Source organism: Sceloporus undulatus, chromosome 6 (genome assembly GCF_019175285.1).
Source record: "Sceloporus undulatus isolate JIND9_A2432 ecotype Alabama chromosome 6, SceUnd_v1.1, whole genome shotgun sequence".
Taxonomy (NCBI): domain Eukaryota; kingdom Metazoa; phylum Chordata; class Lepidosauria; order Squamata; family Phrynosomatidae; genus Sceloporus; species Sceloporus undulatus.
The window spans coordinates 38,187,705-38,209,043 of NC_056527.1; the positions used below are offsets into that span (position 1 = coordinate 38,187,705).

Sequence of the window (21,339 nt, forward strand, 5' to 3'; positions counted from 1 at the left end):
GCTTTTCGCATGCTTGGATAAAGGTTTGAGGGATTTTTTTAAAAAAAACAACAGTCTGCTCTTTCCCCCCTTTTCATCCATAATTCTTGACAGGCTGAATTATCTATAAATAACACACGCAGACAAGATTATTTAGTTAAAACACATACCTTCAGAATTTGTCAGCTAAACTATGATTAGTTAAAGGTTACATTACCTTGTCATAACAGTACATGATAAAAATATATGCTTCTATTTCCCGTATGCATCCAAAATATCTCTTCAAAAGCAGATTTTCCACAGTGTGCAGCTTGAGTACAAGCATGTTGCCCATACAGAATGAAAATTTATGTTTTTGATATCAGTTAATATTCTGGCTCAAGCATGTACATTCCCTCGTACAATCACAAATCCTGCATTACAAGCAAACATTTTGTGTAAAGTGGGTAGTAGATATACTCAGCTCTGCATCTATTATGTGAGAAACCCAGAAAACATATAGACACCTGAACCTAGTCTTTTAATGAACAGTGACATTTGAGGACCTTAGGCAATAATTGGGAAACCTTTCCTGCTAAAGGACCTATTCCCTTGCGTTTTGTCAAGAGTTCCAGCCATGTACTGTTGAACCCTAAATATGTTAGTTAGAATCAACAATAGTCTTTCAAGTCAGAACTGCCACCACTCCTTGTCCAGCTCGGGTTCAACTAGGAGAGAGCCCAAATCTTAAGGGATGATGTTGATGCATCTTCCCAACAAGATGTCAAGCCTTGCACCCTCTGATCCCAAGCCAGACCTATATTCAGAATTCAGTAGCAATAACAAAGCAGCCAAGTGTATAGTTACAATCAGATGCTGCCTAATAATGCATCCTCCCCAATTATATGGAGGTAGATTTAGAGCCAGTATGGTGTAGTGGTTTTAGTGTTGGACTATGATCCTGTTTGATTCTCTGCTCATCCATGGAAACCCACTGGGTGACCTTTGGTGAGTCACACATACTCAGTTTCAGAAAACCCTGTGATAGGTTCACATTAGGGTCCCCATAAGTTGGAAGTGACTTGAAGGCACACAACAATAAGATTTGTATTTCTATGAGGAGCCCTGGTGGCAAAGTGGTTAAATGCCTGTACTACAGCCACTCACTCAAAAGCCATAAGGTTGGGAGTTCAATACCAGCGAAAGGGCTCAAGCTTGACCCAGGAATGTATCCTTCCGAGGTCGCTAAAATGAGTACTCAGATTGTTGAGGACAATTAGTTTACTGTTATAAACTGCTTAGACGCTATTAGTTCAGTATGAAGCGGTATATAAATGAAGCTGTTTTTGTTTGTTTTGTAGACAGTGTGGTGTAGGGATTTGAGTGCTGGATTAATTACTCTGGAAACTGGATTTGAATTTATGCTCTGCCATGGAAATCCACTAGGTGACCTTAGGCAGTACATACTCTCTCAGCCTTAGAGGGTGGCAAAGGCAAGCCCCCTTTTGAATAAATCTTAATCAAGAAAATCCCATGATTCACCCTAGGATCACCCTAAGTCAGAAGTTACTTGAAGGAACACAACAACAGCAAAAACAGATTTAGTTTGGATGTAGAATAAAAGTGGCTTCACAAGCAAAGCAGTTAGAAAAACTGAATAAACAAAGAAAAAAATCTACTTAAGAATCTATACAGTGGGAAAGCATTAGGAAAGTTGACTGGCCTAGTTTTTGTATATTTTAGTTGAGGCTTCTGGGAGCTGAAGTCCAAAATATATAGAGACTGAGGTACTCTATTTGAATGCATCGTCTGAGCAGTTTACACCTGCCTTAAGGATGAAGAACCCTAAGAAGGAGAGTAGGAGCCTGGAAGCTGCCTGTTACTAGCAGTTGGACACTTGAGACCCATTCACACTTACACAAGTATAGTTCTGTGTTTCAGTTCCACTGCTGTGGCAACATCCCATAGAAACCTGGAATTTGCAGTTGAGAGAACAGCATTTAGGATTCTCAGTCAGAGATATCTCCTTGCTGCTTAAACTCCAAACTCCAGAATTCCATAAGATGCTGTCAGGTAACGTGGAAGATAGCAGTATAACTGTGGAGTGAATGGGCCATGGTCACATACCCCCTGCTTAAACCGTGTGTATTGTTTTAAAATTACAGTAATTATCTTTTGAATAACAGGGAAACAATAGTATATGGGTAGTTTATAATGATTGTTGTGGTTTTTTTGGCACATAGAAAGATCTTGTAGCACTTTTGAGATTAAGGCCTGGTACACACGGGCCAAAAGCAGTGTGCTGCCACTGATACTAGGCTTAGGGAACATGCAGCAACCGCACGCTCCCTAACCCTGGTATGTGTGGGTGACACCATGATTATGCGACCCCGCCCACATGGGGTGCGCATCCATGACGTGTCCTGTGCGACATGTCCAAATGGCGCATTGCACAGGTCACATCACTGCGCTGCTGGAGGGCGCTTATGGCCCCTTTCTGCACGCACATTGCTGGCGCGGCAACCACACAGCCATGCCAACAAGGCAGAGGAAAAAGGGGGTTGCCCCTTTAGGGTTGGGGTGCCAGCAGGCATGAAGCCACAAGGGCACCCCTTTTCCAGGCCAAAGAGAAGCGGCATTTTGCTACTTTTCTTTGGCCCAGAAAAACGCTGGATTGGAGCCACAGGGCTGTGCATGTGGTTACTGTGGCCCCAATCCTGCACTTCTAGAGGCGGCATAGAGCCACATCTCCAGGGCTGTCTGTACAGCCCCTAACTGAAAGAAAGAGGTTGGCAGTATGAGCTTTCTTCCTCAGATATATTTGAACTTTTATGCTGCCAACTTTCCGTTACTCTCAAAGGTGCTTACAAGATCTTTCTACATACTGATTTTACAGACTAACACGGCTATACCTTTGACACATTTCTTTGTTTTTGATGATACGTAAGTGTCCCTCCTCCTTTTATACATATGGTACTGGGATCCACAGCTGAGTTGCACACATCTAGGATTTATGACTTGCTGTCCTGGATTAGCCCATTTCCAACTGAGGAACATGAGACATCTGGTTAACACTATTGTGATTTATAAACCTCATGCTATTTTTGGCCCTTATGGAGTAAATAACATCTCAGATTCGTGGAAAAGCACATTGGCTTTTAATAGTATTTTTAGAATTGTCTAGTTAAACTAAAAGCGTGTGAATAAAGATCCATTATAGATTATTTTTTCTTTCTTTAAAAAAAAACACAATTTTTATTGCCTTAAAATGGAAAGTATGAAGGAAGAGGGAACATGTACACCACTACATTTTTATTAAAGGAATATAGTGTTCAAAAGTTTTAACAATGAAAAGCTTCTCATCCTGGTTGAGAGCATGCCTACTACATTGTCTATCCACTTTGTAAGGGAAAGTTCTCACAACCTTAGTTATAATATTATGCTTTTATAGAAGCAGTAGGCTCAGTCAGACTAAGTGAGTAGATCCAGAAGTGTATGGACTTCAAAGGCTCATAGCAGTTTTTCAGGGTTCTCCCAATCTCTTGGTTAAGAACCACCTGTTCCAGGTTTGAGGATCTTTCTCTCCATATTACTTCAGAAAGGGGCAACCTGAGAGTTAAAGGTAGCCAGTCCAATCTCTTTCTCTCTTTCTATTCGTAGGCTGCCAAGGTATGGGCAGATTGGTTGGACAAAAAGTTTGAACTGATTTCTTGAAGAGACCATTTGGATCTAGATTGAGGCCTTAGTGCAAATTGCCCATTCCTGACTAAATGCAACACCTTTCTGGCATTGTGAGAAGCCTTCCTTAGGTTTTAATATCTGAGCATCCGTTGCAGCAATGTTGGTTGCAGGGCTTATTCAAGCAGACCAACTGCATCAGTAGTGTGCCTTTCATGCAGGTTGGCCACTGTCATACAGTAATATCAACTCAGCTAGCATAATTTATAAAGGAGTGTCCATTGAAGAAAGATTTTTATTTGACAAATACTAGCTTACATACTTGAAAGAGCTGATCTTATTACTAGGCAGAGTGAAGCAACTGTCCCAGGTGACATGTTCCGGAGCGCAAAGGGGATATTCTTTCTGAGCATTTCTGGGGTATTCTTCTCTCTTGGAGAACAGAGCTAGCTTTATCACACTAGTGAGATCCTGTGGGAAAACAGGATTTAAACGAAAGTTAAATTAAATTCAAATTTAAACAGAACCCACAAATTCAGGAAGTTTATCACAATGAATTGATGCTAAATTGAAATGATGCGAAGTTAAACCAAAATTAAAGCCGAGTAAAATGCCACCTTTTTTACTTTATGAATTTCCTGAAAGTAAAAAGCTGCTGTTTTCCTCCAGTTTAACATTGGATTAACTGCACTTTATTTCATGTTAACAACAACGTCATGTGATAAATTTCGGGCATTTCCGGTTTTTCTCTAACTCTCATTTAAATCCCATTTTCCCGCGGGATCTCACTAGTGTGATAAACTCCATGGGCCCTCAAGCTAGCTTGGTGCCCTCATGAGTGGTGGAGGATGGTAACATCGTGTTGGTGCTAAAGTAAGATTTAACACAGACTTCACGTAAGCTGTACAGTACACAGAATAAAGGGGAGCCATCTTGTCAGGGAGCAAAATATCATAGACTGGCCAAGCACTCTTGAAGCAAACCTTAGAGCCCAATTAGAAGTGATTATGACCGTTCTATATATTTAAGCATAGATCTTCCCTCAGCATATAGAAAGCATGTAGAAAGAGTGTAAGGGGCATGAACCTTTAAGTGCCATAGTGTATATGGGTGAAGACTGTAGAAATTTCATCTATGTGCACCTTCACATCCCTCTAGAGCACATTCTACCTACGGTGTTTTTTTATTGTCGGTGGGGCCCACATTGGATTTAGCACTCTGCTTCATTTGCTCAGATTTTGAATATGTTAATAAATTTGAGGCATCTGCCTTTATATTTCATCTCTGGAGGCGTCTACCATTATATTTCAACTGTCTATTTTGACAGTTGTTGTGCTTTCTTAGATATTCTGGGAGTTGTTGTCCAAAAAGCAATTTTTTCCCCTAAGCTCTGCTTTTGACCACAGGTACATCTGGGGGCAAGTGTAGAATTACATAATGGATTTTGCAAAAGATGCCTGTTAACTGGAGGCAAAAATTGCTTCAGAGAAGGAGGGAGCTGTTGTGCTTCACAACTGATTTTTCGAAGACTCTGAATTTTGAACTTAAGTATTGCATTTCCCACCTACCTTGTTTCTCTTTCTCTCAAAATGTTCTGTTTTTGCAATGGACATTAATCTGAATTCATGTTGTAAAATATTATGCTATCTTCTAATGAGAGACTATTGCAAATGGTCCAAATATTATGTATTAATTATATTTAAAAACAGGCACTGTGAAAAAAATCCAAGTGAAGGTGTCAAAAGAAGAAATGCAATCCGTCTGGTAATTGCTTTCAGGGTGACAGATTTGAGTGTGTTCTGGAATGCAGAATTCTTGCTCCAGATAGCTGCTTTTGGTTGTATTTTGTTTATGTGTTCAGTAATAGCTTAATTAAGATGTGTTGTTCTTGTAAAATGGAAAACAGAAAAAGTAAATGACTAAAAAAGATGCAGGTTTATTTACCATTCATGCATTTTCTCTAATGCATGTGTCAATGTCTTTGTTGCTTCCATTGTTATGGAATTAGAGTTTTGCTATCTCAATTACGGAGGTCACAGGTATCAATCTGCAGAAACTGGGAAGAATAGTGGAGGATAGGGGGTCTTGGAGATGTCTCATCCCCAGAGTAGCCATGATTCGAGATCAATTTGAGGGTGGTTAACAACAACAACAACAAAGTAAAGATGCCTTACTTGTAATTAATAAGGTATTTGATTTATAACAGAGTCCATTCCATAACATGCTGTTCTTTATATTTTTATTGTCATCTATTGAATTAGAGAGTTTTAGATATCATCAGTGGTGCTCTAAATGATTTTTAAAATGTTTCTACAATTTGTTTTGAAACATGCAAACTATTAATGTACAGTTCAGTACTTACTTTTCTCTTTCTGTCTCTCTTCTATGTATGTTCCTATGGAAGCCTGAGAGACATACTGTTATTGGTATATATTCTGTCTCAGTCACTTGTTGTTGTTGTTGTGTGGCTTCAAGTCATTTCTGACTTATGGTGATCCTAAGGCCATATAATGGGTTTTCTTGGCAAGATTTGTTCGGCGGAGGTTTGCCATTGCCGTCCCCTGATGCTGAAAGAGTGTGACTTTCCACAGATCACCCAGTGACAAAGACATAAATACTGGTGTTAATTCTGACTAGAATAGACCCATCAAATTGATGAGATTTACCTATGTGCTCACCCGGGCTGGTCTCTGGGTGTTCAGTTCACACACATATCCCCATGCTGACCTGGGACTGGTCAGTATGGGGATGGTTGTTGATCCTTACTGGTTGTCGATCCGATTCAGAAGCCCCCCCCCCCCAGTCACTGCATCTGATGTGGAAATGGGACACTTGACCACACCTACATAGCCAGGTGCCCCATATCCACATCAGAGATGGCAACTGGGTGGGCTTCTCAGTCAGACTGACAGTCGGCAAGGTAAGGATCATGAGGATTTTTGCTGTGGAGTTTCCTAGAAACATCTCACACAATCCGGAGTCTGGATCCTTGGGATCTGCATCTGGAAATAGAGGTTTGGGCCTGCTCCTGGGGCTTTGGTCTGTTGTCTCAACTAGACAACCTGAGGTCAGGTGGAAGCTGGGCCTTTTGGCTCTGCGGACAGCCCCTAAGTCTATTTTAGTTGTCAGACAAACTGTTACCACTGAGCATCTATGACACTTCTAATACTTTTCTTGATTCTACTGTTTCACAGTAGTTATTTTATAATATATATATATGTGTGTGTGTTGTGGAAATCACTCTCAACTTTGTTTCTTAAGAAGAAGTATAAAACATTAAGAAATGGATACTTGTGATTTTTTTGGTGATGTTAATATTTCTCTAAGCAATATATAACTTCTAAGACACAAATGATGTCCTACTCCTTCCACAATTCCCAGTTTTACAATAAAAGCTCATTTAAATGTATGCATTATCTTTTCATCAACTATTCTTTCTCTCTGATGTGTATTCAGCACTGAAGAAAAGAAAAGAAAAGAAAAGGGGAATCTTGTGGCACAATAAAAAGCAACAAATTTGTTATGGCAATATGCTGTGGAAAGTAAAAAAGACACTTCATCATATATAATTTCTTTGTCTTCCCTTCATAAGAATCTATTGATTTGATTTTGTCAACATTTATTTGAAAGCTAATTTGCTAATTTTGTCAGTCTGCACTGTGTCACTGTCAGGAGATTGTTGTTATCTTTAGTTGCAAAATGAAGCTTATTGATCAAACATGCTTAGTTTTATTTCCATGATTTCCTTCTCTTCCAGAGTCAGAATCATTACTTCAACTGGTAGCAACAGAGATAAGAAAGAACTGCTTCTCATGGAGAGGTCCCTGGCTTGCCCCATTTCAGACAGGGGCCTCACATGATTTAGCACCCCTGCAAGCAAAAGAATTCTTCAATGTTGAGTTTTTTCTGGCTTCAAAGGGAAGTTGTTATTATATATTTTAATTATTTATATCCTACCTTTCTCCCAATAATGGGACTCAAGATGGCTAATAACCTATTTAAAACAGTGCCAATTAAGAGCTGAACAAAAACATTATTAAAAGCACAAAAAAGCAATTAAACAATTTATAAAGTTAATACATTATTTATTTACTTTCATTTTTATCCCGCCTTTTTCTCAATAATGGGACTCAAGGCTGCCAATACCATATTGAAAACAATATAAATTCAAAATCATACAAAGCATTAGTGAAAGTATAAATATAAGATTAAAATAAACAAGTAAACAAGTTATGAAGTTAAAACACTAAATCTTTAAATATGAAAATGTAGCTGTGTGCCTGCCTCCCAGCAACAGGTAAGGTGAACAGCAGCTGCCTCCAGAATTCTTTGCTACACACTGGGGGGAAAATGGGGGGAAAGCGCAGCGCACAGATGTTTGCTTCACCATCTCCCCTCAGCATGTTAAAAAGCAAAGATGTATAAATTAGGTCACTAGAATGTAAATCATTTGAAAAGTGGAGGCTGGTGAAAGATGCATTTTTAAAGAAGCTTTCAAGTGGTTTCTGGAAGATTCAAAATGCTTGCTTACTTATGCAAAGCTTACCTGGCCTACTGTATATACTCATGTATAAGTCTATAAATTTTAGTCAATAACGTGACCCCAAAAACCTAGGTTGACTTATCCATGGGTCAGTGTAAATACTATACTTTAACTCTTATTAAAAAGAGAACAGTTCCCTGGTTAAAGGCAAGAAGAGTGCAATCCTGGAAGCACTAACCTCCCTCTACTCTCTCTTCCATCCAGCTTTAGTGTGAGCCAAAACGGTTACGCCTGCCATAATTTTGTAGGTTCTTTGGCATTGTTGTCCTTTGCTTCATCATTTAGATCCTTTTCTGCATGTCCCTAAGTTTTACCCTTGACTTATTCAAGGGTCATATCAAAATCCTTAATTTTGCCCCCCAAACCTGCCCTCGACTTATACATGAAGTCGATTTATAGTCAAATATATACGGTATATGTTTCATTTTACATGTGCATGGATAAGAACAGCTTTTGCTTTTTGTTGTGCTACTGGTGGTGTAGGAACCTACCCCTATTTGTTTCTACCTCTAGTACCCAATTTTCTGTTAAAAGAAACATATCAACTTTGTGAACTGAGGTATGCTCACGTTTGTTTGTTTTGGTTATTTGTTATTGTGATTGATTTTATTTGCATTCTTTTTAAATGTCAGCTGATTTGGTTCTTGCATGCCAGAAAGGAGATATATATATATATATATATATATATATATATATATATATATATATATATGACTAAACTCTAAGACTATGAAGGCTACATGCCTAAAATTTAGCTTGCATACTGAGGGGACTCTAGGAAAATATACCATGAGGTTATTTTGTTTAAATAATTTATTAATTAAAAATAATTTATATAAATGTGACTGTTCAACTGAAGCCTACAATATTTAGGTCATAGGTGTTGGGTACAATTTTAAGTCAAGGTAAAGTAGCTTTTGGGGACAGAATTATAGGATTTCCCTTACTCCTGTTGTAAAGAAGGCTCTCTTACCTTCATCCCATTCAATGAAGAAGTTTGGCTTCTGTATCAGGGAGGTGAATTCACTCTGGGTTTTTAATGTGGACTTTAAAGGAGCTATTCAGGGTACATAGATAGCTTAGAGGCAGTCCAGACTGGCCATTAAGGCTGTCCTGGGGGCGGAGTCAGAGTGTGGCATCTATAGGATGCATGCCCTGACTCCGCCCCCAGGCCGGCATGATGCCGTGCACCACACCACACGGCAGGCGGTGTCACAGTGCTCCTCTCGCACTGTGCTAAAGGTGCGCCGAAAAGCCCCGGCCCCGGCAGCTATCTCACCCTTTCTGCAGTGAAGAAAGGAGCCGGTTTTGCTGCTCCTCTTTGCACAATGGAAAGATGATATCAGGGCCATGGCTTGTGGTTGCCATGGCCCTGATCTGGTGCTAAAAGGGGCAGCTGAAGGCCACCCCTTAGGGAGGTGTACAGCCCCATAGTTAGAGTTCTAATTAGAACTCAAGGGAAGTTTACTACTCTACTGACATAGAAGCCTCACTGCCAGCTGTCAGCAGAAATTTCAATAAAGTCCTGTACAAATGGGCCACAAGGCCCATGTCCCCTGCCTTGTGTTGTCCTTTATGGATGGTTTAGGCCACTAACCCCAGGCTAAGATCAGCCAGTCTGGATACCGATCCAGCAGTCCTGGACAGATTCTGGCCTGAAGGGACCTTAATCTGGTTCAAAAAGCCTGGCTGTTTGCCATAGAGTTTCCAGGAAATGTATTATTTTAGGGGTCATTTTTCATTGTGAACAGATTGAGGCAAGGGACTTCCTCTTTTTGGTTTTTAGAGGTAAGATATTTAGTGTTTATCTCATTTCCCCGCTTGCCATGTGCTGTTGTCATTCTGAAGGACTTGCTTTCAATGTTAAGTCTCTAGTAAGTTTTAGGAGTTATAAATAAATAAATATATACATTAAAAAATCTCAGAAATATAGTTATGTTTTCTTGCCGATATTATGTCAGACATTTAAGAAACCAATTTTTGGTTCCATTTTATCTTGTGAAGATATAAAAATTATAAGACACTTTCAAAGAATAGAGCTCTTTTGATGCTTGTTCCGTTTCACTGTAATTTAAAATATGCCTCAGTGTCAGATTTATATAGTTCTGTATTGAAGAAAGTGAATAATTTTGAGTATGATATCTCCCCTTTGAGTATTATATCTCTCTAGCTGCAGTTTTCCAAAATGACATTGAAATAAAGATTTTACATACCTTGACTCAGTCATTAATCAGAATGGAGACTAGTCAAGTAATCAGAAGACTAAGACTTGGAAGGGTAGCTGTGAAGGAACTAGACAAGATCCTGAAGTGTCAAGATATATCATTGAATATTAAAGTTAGGATTGCCTATGGCCCTATGCCATCATATTTAGTTTCTATGCATGGTTGTGAAAGGTGGACAGTGAAGAAAGTTGACAGGAAGAAAATACTCATTTGAAATGTGGTTCAAAAGAAGAGCTCTACAGATACCATGGACTGTTAAAAGAGCAGTTAAAGGGTCCCAGTCAGACCCAGTCTTAAGGTCAAAACACACTGCAGAAATAATCCAGTTTGTCACCACTTTAACTGCCCTGGCTCAATGCTAGGGAATTTTGGGAACTGTTGTTTTGTGAGACATTTAGCCTTCTCTATCAGAGTGGTTTGATTGTTTGACTACATCTCTGGAGTCAAGGGTTCAGTTCCCAGATCAACTATGGATCTCACTGGGTAACCTTGGGCAAGTTGTACTCTTTCATTCTCAAGGGAAGGCCATGGCAAATCACATCTTGAACAAATCTTGTCCAGAAAACCCCTTGATAGGTTTGCCTTAGGGTTGCCATAAGTTAGAAATGACTTGAAGACACATAATAACAACATCAAGAAGAGCAAATCAAGCCCAAACTCTCCCTAGAATCCAAAGCCTGTTGTACTCTGGCAATATCATGAGAAGACATGACTCACTAGAAAAGAGGAAGACACAGTTCCGGATGGATAGACTCAATAAAGGAAGCCATGGCCCTGAGAATGCAAGACCTGAGCAGGGCTGTTGATGACAGTGTGACTTTGAGGTCTCTCATTTATAGGGCCACCATAAGTTGAAGTTGAGTTGAAGACAGTTAACAATTACTAACAGAAGAAAGAATTCACAACACTGGTGTGCAGTTTCCAGTCATGTTGCCATTTAGGTGCCAGAGGAGAATTCATCTCTGTGTATAAGCTTTCCAGGCAAATGCTACATCTGTTTAGTTACTGATCCTTGGTGGTTTGATTATTTTATTCATATTTATAATCATATTGTTTTGATTTTTTAAATATTTTATTGACAAATCATTAAAACATATAACATATAACATACAAACACATAATAATATCATAAAACATATATACAAATCACGTCATAACTTCCTCAGCTGCACAAGTGATTTTCAAAGATCGATATTTACTAATCACAAAATTTTAATATCTTCTAATATAATATCCTCAGAATCTTAATCCTTTATTTGTTATACCCCACAGTCAACCCTTATCTGTATTTGACTTTCCAATTTATTTCCTTATTTTTGAACTGATATGTTTAATATATTTTATATTCTAATGGTGTTTGCAAGTTGTAGTATGTTTTATGTGATAGCTGCCCTGGGTTATTTGTGAGGAAGACAGGTGAGGATATAAATGAATCAGTATTCAAAGCTCTCTGTTAAATTCTCACATATATAAGATTTAGGCTAAGTAAATTCTCTATGTTAAAAAATTGAGGCAAGCTCAGAGATGTTGAAATACAGTTGCTCCTCCATTTTCATGGACTTGAAGTCTACATCCCATGCCTGTTCATGCAAGTGGAGGGGGAGAAAATGAGGTGGGTGCCTGCGGGCATGCACTGCCATTCAAGCCAATGGAACTTGAATATAGGCATATTCCTGTTTTCACGGGTGAGGGGGATCCGGAACAGATCTTCTTGTGAAAATAGAGGGGCAACTGTAGTCTTAAATTTTATCTTATTAACTTTTGTATGAATGTGTTTTCTTCAAGTTGGAGTTTACAGCCATTTTATATATCCATGTAAGTGAAGAGATCGGTACATCCAAATTCTCCCATCCACAAATGCCAGAGATACACATGCTAAATTTCACCTTTTAGTTACACAGTCTTTGTTTTCTAGGGTCACATACTTCATGGTACAATGTCTAGCTTTGAAATATATGTCATCCCATGTAATGCTATGTTTGTACACTGGAGTTTGCAGATCAAGACCACAGGATAATTACCACTTCCATATATTATAGCTGCATAGGTAATATTTTTAAATGCTTTTCTTCTTTAATAGATTGAAACCACACACTTGAACAAGCTTGATGAGAAGACTGAAATCAAGACTGCAGTTGCTAAGATCTGATCTCTCAGTATCACTTTCTCATCTCTTCCCTCAGCAACAATGAGTTCCACAGCACAACCAGGTCAGTCTGTTTGTGTTTAACTTCCTGCTGATGTTTAGGATCAATATTTGTGCCTCCTAAACACAGAAAAAGGAAGTGACTGCAGAAACAAAATGTAAATACAATTTGACTTTCATTTTGATGAAGACTGTTTTAAAAGCTAACATTCTGCTATTCTGTCTGATTTGTACCATAAGGTGCTGAATATGGTTTCTATTTTTGTTAAACTGTCCCTCTTTTTTGTTTGCTATTTTTTCTTCACCAGGGGCAGGTAGTATGTAGTCTTCCAGATGCTGTTGGACTGCAAGTTCTAGCAACCCTATCAGTATACTGTAGTAGATAATGAGGAATGCTGGGAGCTGCAGTTCAACATTGCCTTGAGGACCACATGATTCAAACTCCTGATCTAGGCTGCATCTGCACAGCAGAAATAATCTAGTTTGATACCACTTTAACTGCCATGGCTGAATGCTATGGAATTCTGGGTTAGCATTGAGCCATGACAGTTAAAGTGTTGTCAAACGAGATTGTTTCTGCAGTGTGGATGCACCCCTACATAGTTATTGCTAGTCAGCAATTGTGGGATATGAAGTCGAAGGCTTTCATGGCCGGCATCCATAGTTTTTTGTGGGGTTTTCAGGCCATGTAGCCATGTTCTAGCAGAGTTTCTTCCTGATGATTCTCCAGCATCTGTGGCTGGCATCTTCTGTCACCTGTTTTAGGAGGAAGTAGATGCTGGTTGTATTTTTTCCACTTCTTGTTACATTATCAAACCTAGTTTTGTTAACCATTTTTTCAGTGAGGAGGCCCTGCTGCTGCTTGTTTGCCTCAGAGGGAAGTCGCCGTGGAATAAATACAATGCAAAGCAGTTGGAAGAAAAAGCCACAACTTTATTTAACACAACAATAACAACCAAAATATAGGGTTGGCTCTGATGCATGAGGTCAGGATCTGTCATCCATCAGCCCCTGATTGAATGGAAGAACCAAAGTGTTTGATCTTGGCCAAACTTTGGGATGGCAAGGGATAGACTAGTTAAATGCCCATCTATTCCGACAATCGATCATGTGATTGATCACATCTCTCATATGCGCATCATCGCATCTCTATCCCTTGTCAATGGGGAACGCTGTATCGATGTTGCCCCGGCAATGGCATCGCTCACAGCACCCCCGTGTCCCCATTGGACTCTCGATCCAGTGCTACACAGCCCTGGAAACCACGCCCACCAAATCCGAGACCTATGCAACTGCCCCAAAGTTGTGACAGCAACCCTGCTCCCACAGAGGGAGGGTGGGTGAGTGAGCTGAGCTGGCAATGGTGCCGACCAGGGCGCCTTGTGGCCTTAAATAGGCCTGAGACCCAATAGGAGGCTGGGATGGGGCGGAGGGCCCGCTTCCCGACCTCCCTACCAATCCCGGGCGGCGCCACCTGATGATGCTGCCCAATCAGGAGGCGCTTCCGCCCCCCTAGCACCTTCTGTGACCTGTAGTCCCAGCTGGCGTGGGCGGAAGTCCCTCTCTTCCCTCCTCTGCCGGCCAATGACAGCTTGGGCAGCCACACGCACAGATTGCCAAGGCAATCTTCTTTCTTGCCAGACATATTGTGCCACTTTTACATGTAATTACATTTAAGAATAAGACAGCAAAGAACAACCATAATTCCAGACTTTTCTTATTTATAAGCATGTTAATTTCCCTGCAGTGAATTCAAGGGTGGGGTGGTGGTGCAATATTGTGTGCAATTCTCTTTACTACAATTTCGACTGGCAGTATTGAAAGCATTCATTTTGGCTCATATGTCCTTGGAATTGAGCGATATAGAAAAAGCTGTGATTCTAGTTAAAGTGGGGGCCTTGTATCTGTGAGAGCAAGAACCTAGCTTGCTTGCAGTTTTGTTTATGCATTTATATGAGTTTTGTTAAAAGTTCAGATATCAGATAACTTCAGCTTTATGGTGCCATGTTGCAATCACATTTTCAGATGTGAGAATTAAGCCCCCTCATTCCCCAACAATCAACCCATTAACATCTTTTTTTAAATTAATAATAATAATAATAATAATAATAATAATAAATTGAATAGGTTAGTTTCAAACTTACTTTTAACTATTTATAGTTAAGTTATATCATAACTTTTACACATACTAATGATATGAAATTTTGCCTGTACTTGTTTTAACTTTTTAAGCAGCCTTGAGCACCAGGGCTGCAAAAAAAGAAGAAAAAAAAACTATAAATAACTAATTTATTTTAACCTGGAATCTACAAAGAATATTTGTGTATATTGCGGAAGTGAAGGCAGGGAAGTGCATTGGATCTGTTTGTTGCTGTGGAATCCAGCTTGTGATCAAATCGTACATTACTTCTTTGATGGTTTTGTGTATCTACAGCCACATGTATCTACTAAAATTAATTCTGCTCAAGTGTGAGATTGGTGTGTTACAGCTTCTTATCCATCAGCTGGAAGTGAGAGGAAACAACAACAAAAATACCCTATTTCTTCTTCAATAAAATCTATATATTCACTTTTTGAAATGTGAACCATGGCTATCATACACTGGTCTGCTGTGATATACCAAACAAATATTTTATGGGCAACAGAATGTTCTAATTAACAATATTTGGGAAGGAAGTGGCTAAAAAGAAAAGAGTTTTAAGAAGGAAACAACTTAATTTAATACCTAGGGACAGGAGATACTGCAAAAACAAAAACAGATAAAAAAAGTGAAGGCAACCAGATTGTGGGACAGAATACCAAGGAGTGCCAGAGGAGGGAAAGGTGTGGAAAGCAGTGACTGAACATGTCTTATTAATGTGAACTAACTAGATCAACTCTTGACTGTGTGTATTCCAGATACTATGATTTACATATAAGTTGATGTTTTGTTATAATGGGGTATATAATCAATGTAAGAGCCAAGGGAGAATGAAGAAATGATATGAAAATAAGTATGTATTCTTCCAAAATTAACTCCTGGGTTAGTGATTTGTAAGCAGCTGATGACCAGAGGGCCATCTGGAGAGTTTAGTGGCTGAGTATGAATTCAAATTTCATCTAACCCCTATGTGACACTTGGTCTCATGCAGCTCAGCATCCAGGCTCAGAAGCACTTAATACGTTTTCCTTGAAGTAATAGTGGGACAGAAGTCTGTGGGTTACAGGGTGCTGAACTCAAACTATTGTCTAATGGGCTGGGCTGTGTTGAACATAATGGATGGAAAAGGTGGATGGACAAGAAAGAATGTTCAGACTCATTATTTTTTGTTTATTTGTTTATTTATTTACTTACTACAGGTGCTGTTTGGAACAATGTGCACATTACTACTTTCAGTATACAAGTCTAGGGACCAACAGTGCTCTTCCAATTTTTTAAAAAATGTGTTAATCAGACAAACTGCAAAGAAATATTTGTTAACATGCCCATAGGATCACCAGATCTCAAAAACACCAGCTTAAGTCTCCAGATTTCACAGTCAGCTTCAGATAGGAGGTAGGAAAAAATTGTCTAGCTTTTTGTAGCCAGTTCCAGACAAGAGGAAAGGGTTGCATTCCAGCCTTCTGCTGAGAGTTTTCTCTCAGCTATGTGTCACTTTTCTCTTAAAAGAAGGGTGCTCTTCTAGCTGACCATGCAGCTTGCTTAACCTTAATCAATTTCAGTCAAATTGTTGCAAACTGCAAAAACTCCAAGGGGTCTGTATGTTTCCTTAGATCAGTGGTTCCCAACCTTCCTAATGCTGCGACCCTTTAATACAGTTCCTCATGTTGTGGTGACCCAAACTCATGAAATTATTTTCGTTGCTACTTCATAACTGTAATTAAATAGGTGTTTTCCAATGGTCTTAGGCGACTCCCATGAAAGGTTCATTCGACCCCCAAAGCGGTCCCGACCCACAGGTTGGGAACCACTGGCTTAGATCCAAAATGCAACAATAATCCAGTTGAGACAGTTTTAACTGCCTTGGCTCAGTGCTAGGGAATTCTGGGAACTGCAGTTTTTTGAGACATTTAGCCTTCTCTGTCAGAGAGCTCTGATGCCACAATCAACTACAATCCCCAGGATTTCCTAGCACTGATCCAGGGCAGTTAAAGCGGTCTTGAATTGGATTATTTCTGCAGTGTGTTTTGGACCTTAGTTAAACTTCCTCTCTCACCCTCTGTGACATCACCAAGGCCAACTGCCATGACATAACCAGGGGCCATCCCTGGGTCACTCTGGGACAGATCCGGAACGCAATGAGAACTTCCAGCAGCAGCGGCGTTCTGCTGTGAGGTAGAATGGGTGATGCACCCATTCTGTTCTCATCCCGCTCCCTTTTGTCACGCCCCCATCACGTCCCAGGGGGCAATACGGTAAGGTCCAGTAGCAGATTCAGTCATGTACACAAGCTTACCCACCAATTACTATTCTCTGGTTTAGCTATATGCCCTCTAAGGAAGCTTTAATCCAGCACTGAGAATTAAAATGTATTTATTTTGAGCATTTTTACTTCACTTTTTAGGCAAAAATGCTCTTAGAGTAGCTTTCAAATATTACAAGTAGGAGAGTTTCTGCCACCAGTGTCATCAGGAAAAGGAGTTGAAAAAAGAAGAGCAAAATGGAAACACAGTCATTAGTTTTTAAAATTATAGTTCCTATCACAACTGAAATAAAAGAAACATTTGTTCGGTATTGGCAAGCATCAAACAAAATGTTAATAATAGAGCAAGGGAATATTTTCAGATGTTTAGTGTTTGTCTTTCAATATTATAGATTCTTCAGATGTATCTTTTGGATGGATGTTAATGCAAGCAATCCATGTATACAGCTGGAAGGCATAAGTATTTTGCGTTGCAAAAAATAGATGTGAAAGTTACTTGCATATTCACTCTTGCTGCTATTCTGCAACCTTTGTAAGAAGTAAAAATGTAAGAGATAGGATTGCTGTCTTTAAAAGAAACACATTTGAACATGTGCCTATTTTTAAAACCATTTTTTTTTATTTTTCCTTTGTAAGTGAAAGGACACAAAACTTCCATAATTTGGGTAGTTGTGTAACCAAAGTTAATAAAATGATGATTTGAATGAATAGAGTAAGCCCAAGATATGTCTATCATCTAGATTCTCAAAGGAACCTGTTTGAATATTTTCTGTTTGCACCATTAAAACACATACTGTTTTCTTAGATTGCATGATGCAACAAACAGGCCTCCTGTGTAGTAACATTTACTTACAACAACACCAGAACCGATTTAATTGAACACAGCTCTGTGAGCCTTTAGGGACTAGGCCTTGTCTAAATGAATGACTAATTCTTGCAGCCTTAAAGCAAATGCTAAAACCCACTGGGAGGAGGTAAATGCTTTCATTTTGTTGTTTGCTTTGCTTGTTCTAAGCTATGCAATCATTAAGGAAATGTTTACATCCTGTTGCTGTTACTTGTTCTTAACCAATCTATACTCATAATACGTTTGGATCAAAATAAGTTTGTTTTTATTGAAAAACTCTATTTGATTTTAGAGAGGGTGGTTTGGTATTGTTTGTAAGAGTTTTGGAAAATATTTCACATTTGCCTTTAAAAAAGGGATAAATAGGTTCAGGCCCACAGGTGAGTTAGCATAGGTGAAAATGTTTAGGAATAAAGGATGCTTGGAGATGCATTTTTATTATGCCTATTCATCATCCAGCATCCCCTAGTTAATTAATGGTATGAGGCTTGATCTTTGTTACCCGCACATGTATAATGTTGTTATCACTATATCCCAAGAACAGTGTCCCTCCAAATCTTTGGAGAAGCTGTGAAGAAAATCTGGTGGCTAGGAAAATATTACTTGAAATGTGTGAACTATTACCCATGATGTGAAAAATTCCATATTTTCTTCCACGAAGAAAGAATATTAAGTAACACCCCCCCCCCATGAGTGTAGGCAACCACACTTTTTCTATAAGGAGCTAAAGAGAAAAGTATCCTCTAATCCTTCTCAAATAATATCTAAGAAACACAATATTTTTAATTTGTTTTCTCTGTAACAGGCTTTCAGTCTCTTGTTGTTTCTTTGAAAGTTAGATAAATATCACTTATTGCATTGTGATATATGTATACAGAAGTTAACAGAGGATGTTTCAGATGAATGAATGAAGTTAAGATGGTCAAATGCAGTTAGGGAAAAAAGTTTTCAAAACTTTTCTTTGAGTATATGGGGCCTGGGGATATACTGTGCCTGAGCAATTCAGTCTTACAAATACAGGCATACTTCAGTTAACAAAGAAACTCCTTTTTATCAAGACTTTTTATACCTTCCCTTCCTCCTTCCCCCACTTTTCCTTCTCATCTTTTGTCTGGCTAGAAGGTTTGTAAGCAGCATCAGCTTTGGGAGGATAGTGAAGGAGAGCTGGAGAAATTGAGACTTTTAATGTGTTTCTATCTTGTATTACATCAGCGTGTCTGCAATAAACAGTGCAGTTACACTTGGTCTTGGAAAGAACAGGATTCTCCGCTATCTGATTTTACTGTAGCCATGTGTGCTAACTACAAAAAAGTCAAGGTAAAAACCAGCAGCCCCAGAGTCTTTTACAGAGAATTCATGAACATTAAAACAGAGAGAAATGCCTGCCTCACCAGCTACTCACAGCATGTTTAAAAAACACAGATCTACAACTTTAAAGTCTAAAATAGAAATCTTAAGAAAAATGGAGCTGGTGAAAAGAAAGGAAAAATCATCCCAGGAAACTTATTGAAATAAGCTTTCAAGTGGTCTCTAGATGTGAAGCCAAAGGCTTTCATGGCCGGCATCCATATTGGGGGGGGGGGGGGGGGTTTCAGGCCATGTGGCCATGTTCTAGAAGAGTTTATTCCTGACATTTCGCCTGATCTCTAGATGGTTCTAAATGTCTCTGTTTACTTATGCAAAGCTTACCTGACACAATTATTTCATTTCATATGTGTGTATTATTAGTTTTGGATAAAAGGTTTCCTGAAACATATTCACCTGTTCTTCTTTTTTGTGATTCAGGAATGTATGCCTATTCTTTTCATGTTATTTCCGTTTCTGGTACCAAATTTTCTGTTAAAGAAGTATTGCCCAGGAACACATTGATTTTGTTAATAAAGGTATACCTGTGTTGTTGTTGTTGTGGTTATTGTTATTATAATCTTTTCCCATACAAGTGTTAGGGCTAAATCTGATGCTAGTCCCAACCTGAAAAGACCCATTGAAATCAGTGGGAATTCTATTAGTCATCAGTTAGATAGGTCTCATCGATGTGAATAGGTATACTGTAGATGAGGCTAACACTGAATTTAGACCCATAAAACTCTTTTGGATATTAGTTTTTTACAATATGAAAACTTCTAGAATCTGGCTTTGTCCAGTGCCACCCCATATGGGGTCGTATGGTGGGAGCTCATGCCATGCTTCCAGTCACCAGCATTCACTTGATAGGGGTTGGAACAAGGTGAACAATAGAAAGAGCAAGCTGGGTTCCTTTGATATGATTTAAGATTTCTGATGTTCCTGGATTATAGGAGAGGCCTTTGTTTCTTACTTGTCCCTTAAAGTTATAGTTAGGCAAAGGATATAAGGGATTGACTCTCTGTGTCTTCCAGGATTAAAGGAGACATAAGATATTTTTACTTCAGTCTATAAAAGTCACACTGTTATGTAACTGTGCTGTGGAACTAGGTTTATAGGAAAAGGGAAGTGTGCAATATGTAATCTGCAATGTATACACATGCTGTGTATAGATCTAGGGTAGTGGGATTATGTTTGTCCTAGATGTACTTTGTGTTAGTTTTAGGGTATTTTTAGTGGCAGGCTATCTCAGGGTTTGGGTCTGATGGCAATGGGTATGTGGTTGAAAGGCACATATAATGATTATGAATGAGTCTGAGGCCATACACCAGCTCAGACAAACAGGAACTAAGAATCAGATGCCGGAAACACAACAGGCAGGTGGAGGTCAAAGGACTGGTTAGAGAAAGCAAAGTGAGGTGAAACAGGCTGAAGCTAGTACAGTATGAGACAAGATGAGATGAGGCAGGGAAAGTCTGAGGTGAAAAGAGAAAGAAACTGGGATACAGAGAGGCTACCAATGAGATTAGTTGATCATGCCAACCTAAATGTTTTATATGGTCTTCTTCTTCCTCTTTATTGAATTGTACCATAAGTTTAACTGATCATTTGCAGGCTATGGGATCAACTGAATGCTGCAGTCTGGAGGGTATATATGCCTTTTAAATCCTCTAAATTCAGGTCTCAGGGAATGTCTGCACAAAAATTATTATTACTCCTGCCCCCAAAAGTGTGCCCTCCCCAAGTCATGATAAGTTGCAGAACCCTTAGCAACCTCTTGTGGAATGCTAAGGTTCCAGGGAAACCTGATTGACAAACCCTGTTCTGGAGCCTGATCTGTTTGTCTGATTGAAGATCTAGACTTTAGTGCAAGATTGGTTTGTACAGGGCCTTGTTCAGAATCCTCCTTAGCTCCTTGCACTATGCCAACATACATCTGGACTAACAATAATGTTTTGGATCTATAGGAATCCAGAGATCAATGTATGTGGGGCCAGTCAGGAAGCTGTATTTACCTCTAATTTTTTGGAGAGAAGGACTATGTCATTAAGTATTTTTGTAAGTAAATGTGTCAGTGATATGCTATATTCAGTGTATGTACATGAGACTGGACTAGAGACAGGTGGCATCCCACTGCATGCTATTTATGTGTAGTCAACTCTATGTGTGAGGCACAATTGTAGGTAGAGTGCAAG

At 39.2% G+C, this 21,339-nt stretch overlaps 1 protein-coding gene across 1 annotated transcript in view; it reads left to right on the plus strand.

The window, feature by feature from the left end:
• Positions 1 to 21,339, plus strand: part of HDAC9 (histone deacetylase 9) — a 553,634-nt gene that overhangs the window by 23,634 nt on the left and 508,661 nt on the right. Inside the window, exon 2 of the mRNA XM_042472073.1 lies at positions 12,485 to 12,614. Coding sequence (XP_042328007.1) covers positions 12,593 to 12,614 — 22 coding nt within the window. The 5' untranslated portion in view covers positions 12,485 to 12,592. The remainder of the gene's footprint in view (positions 1 to 12,484; positions 12,615 to 21,339) is intronic.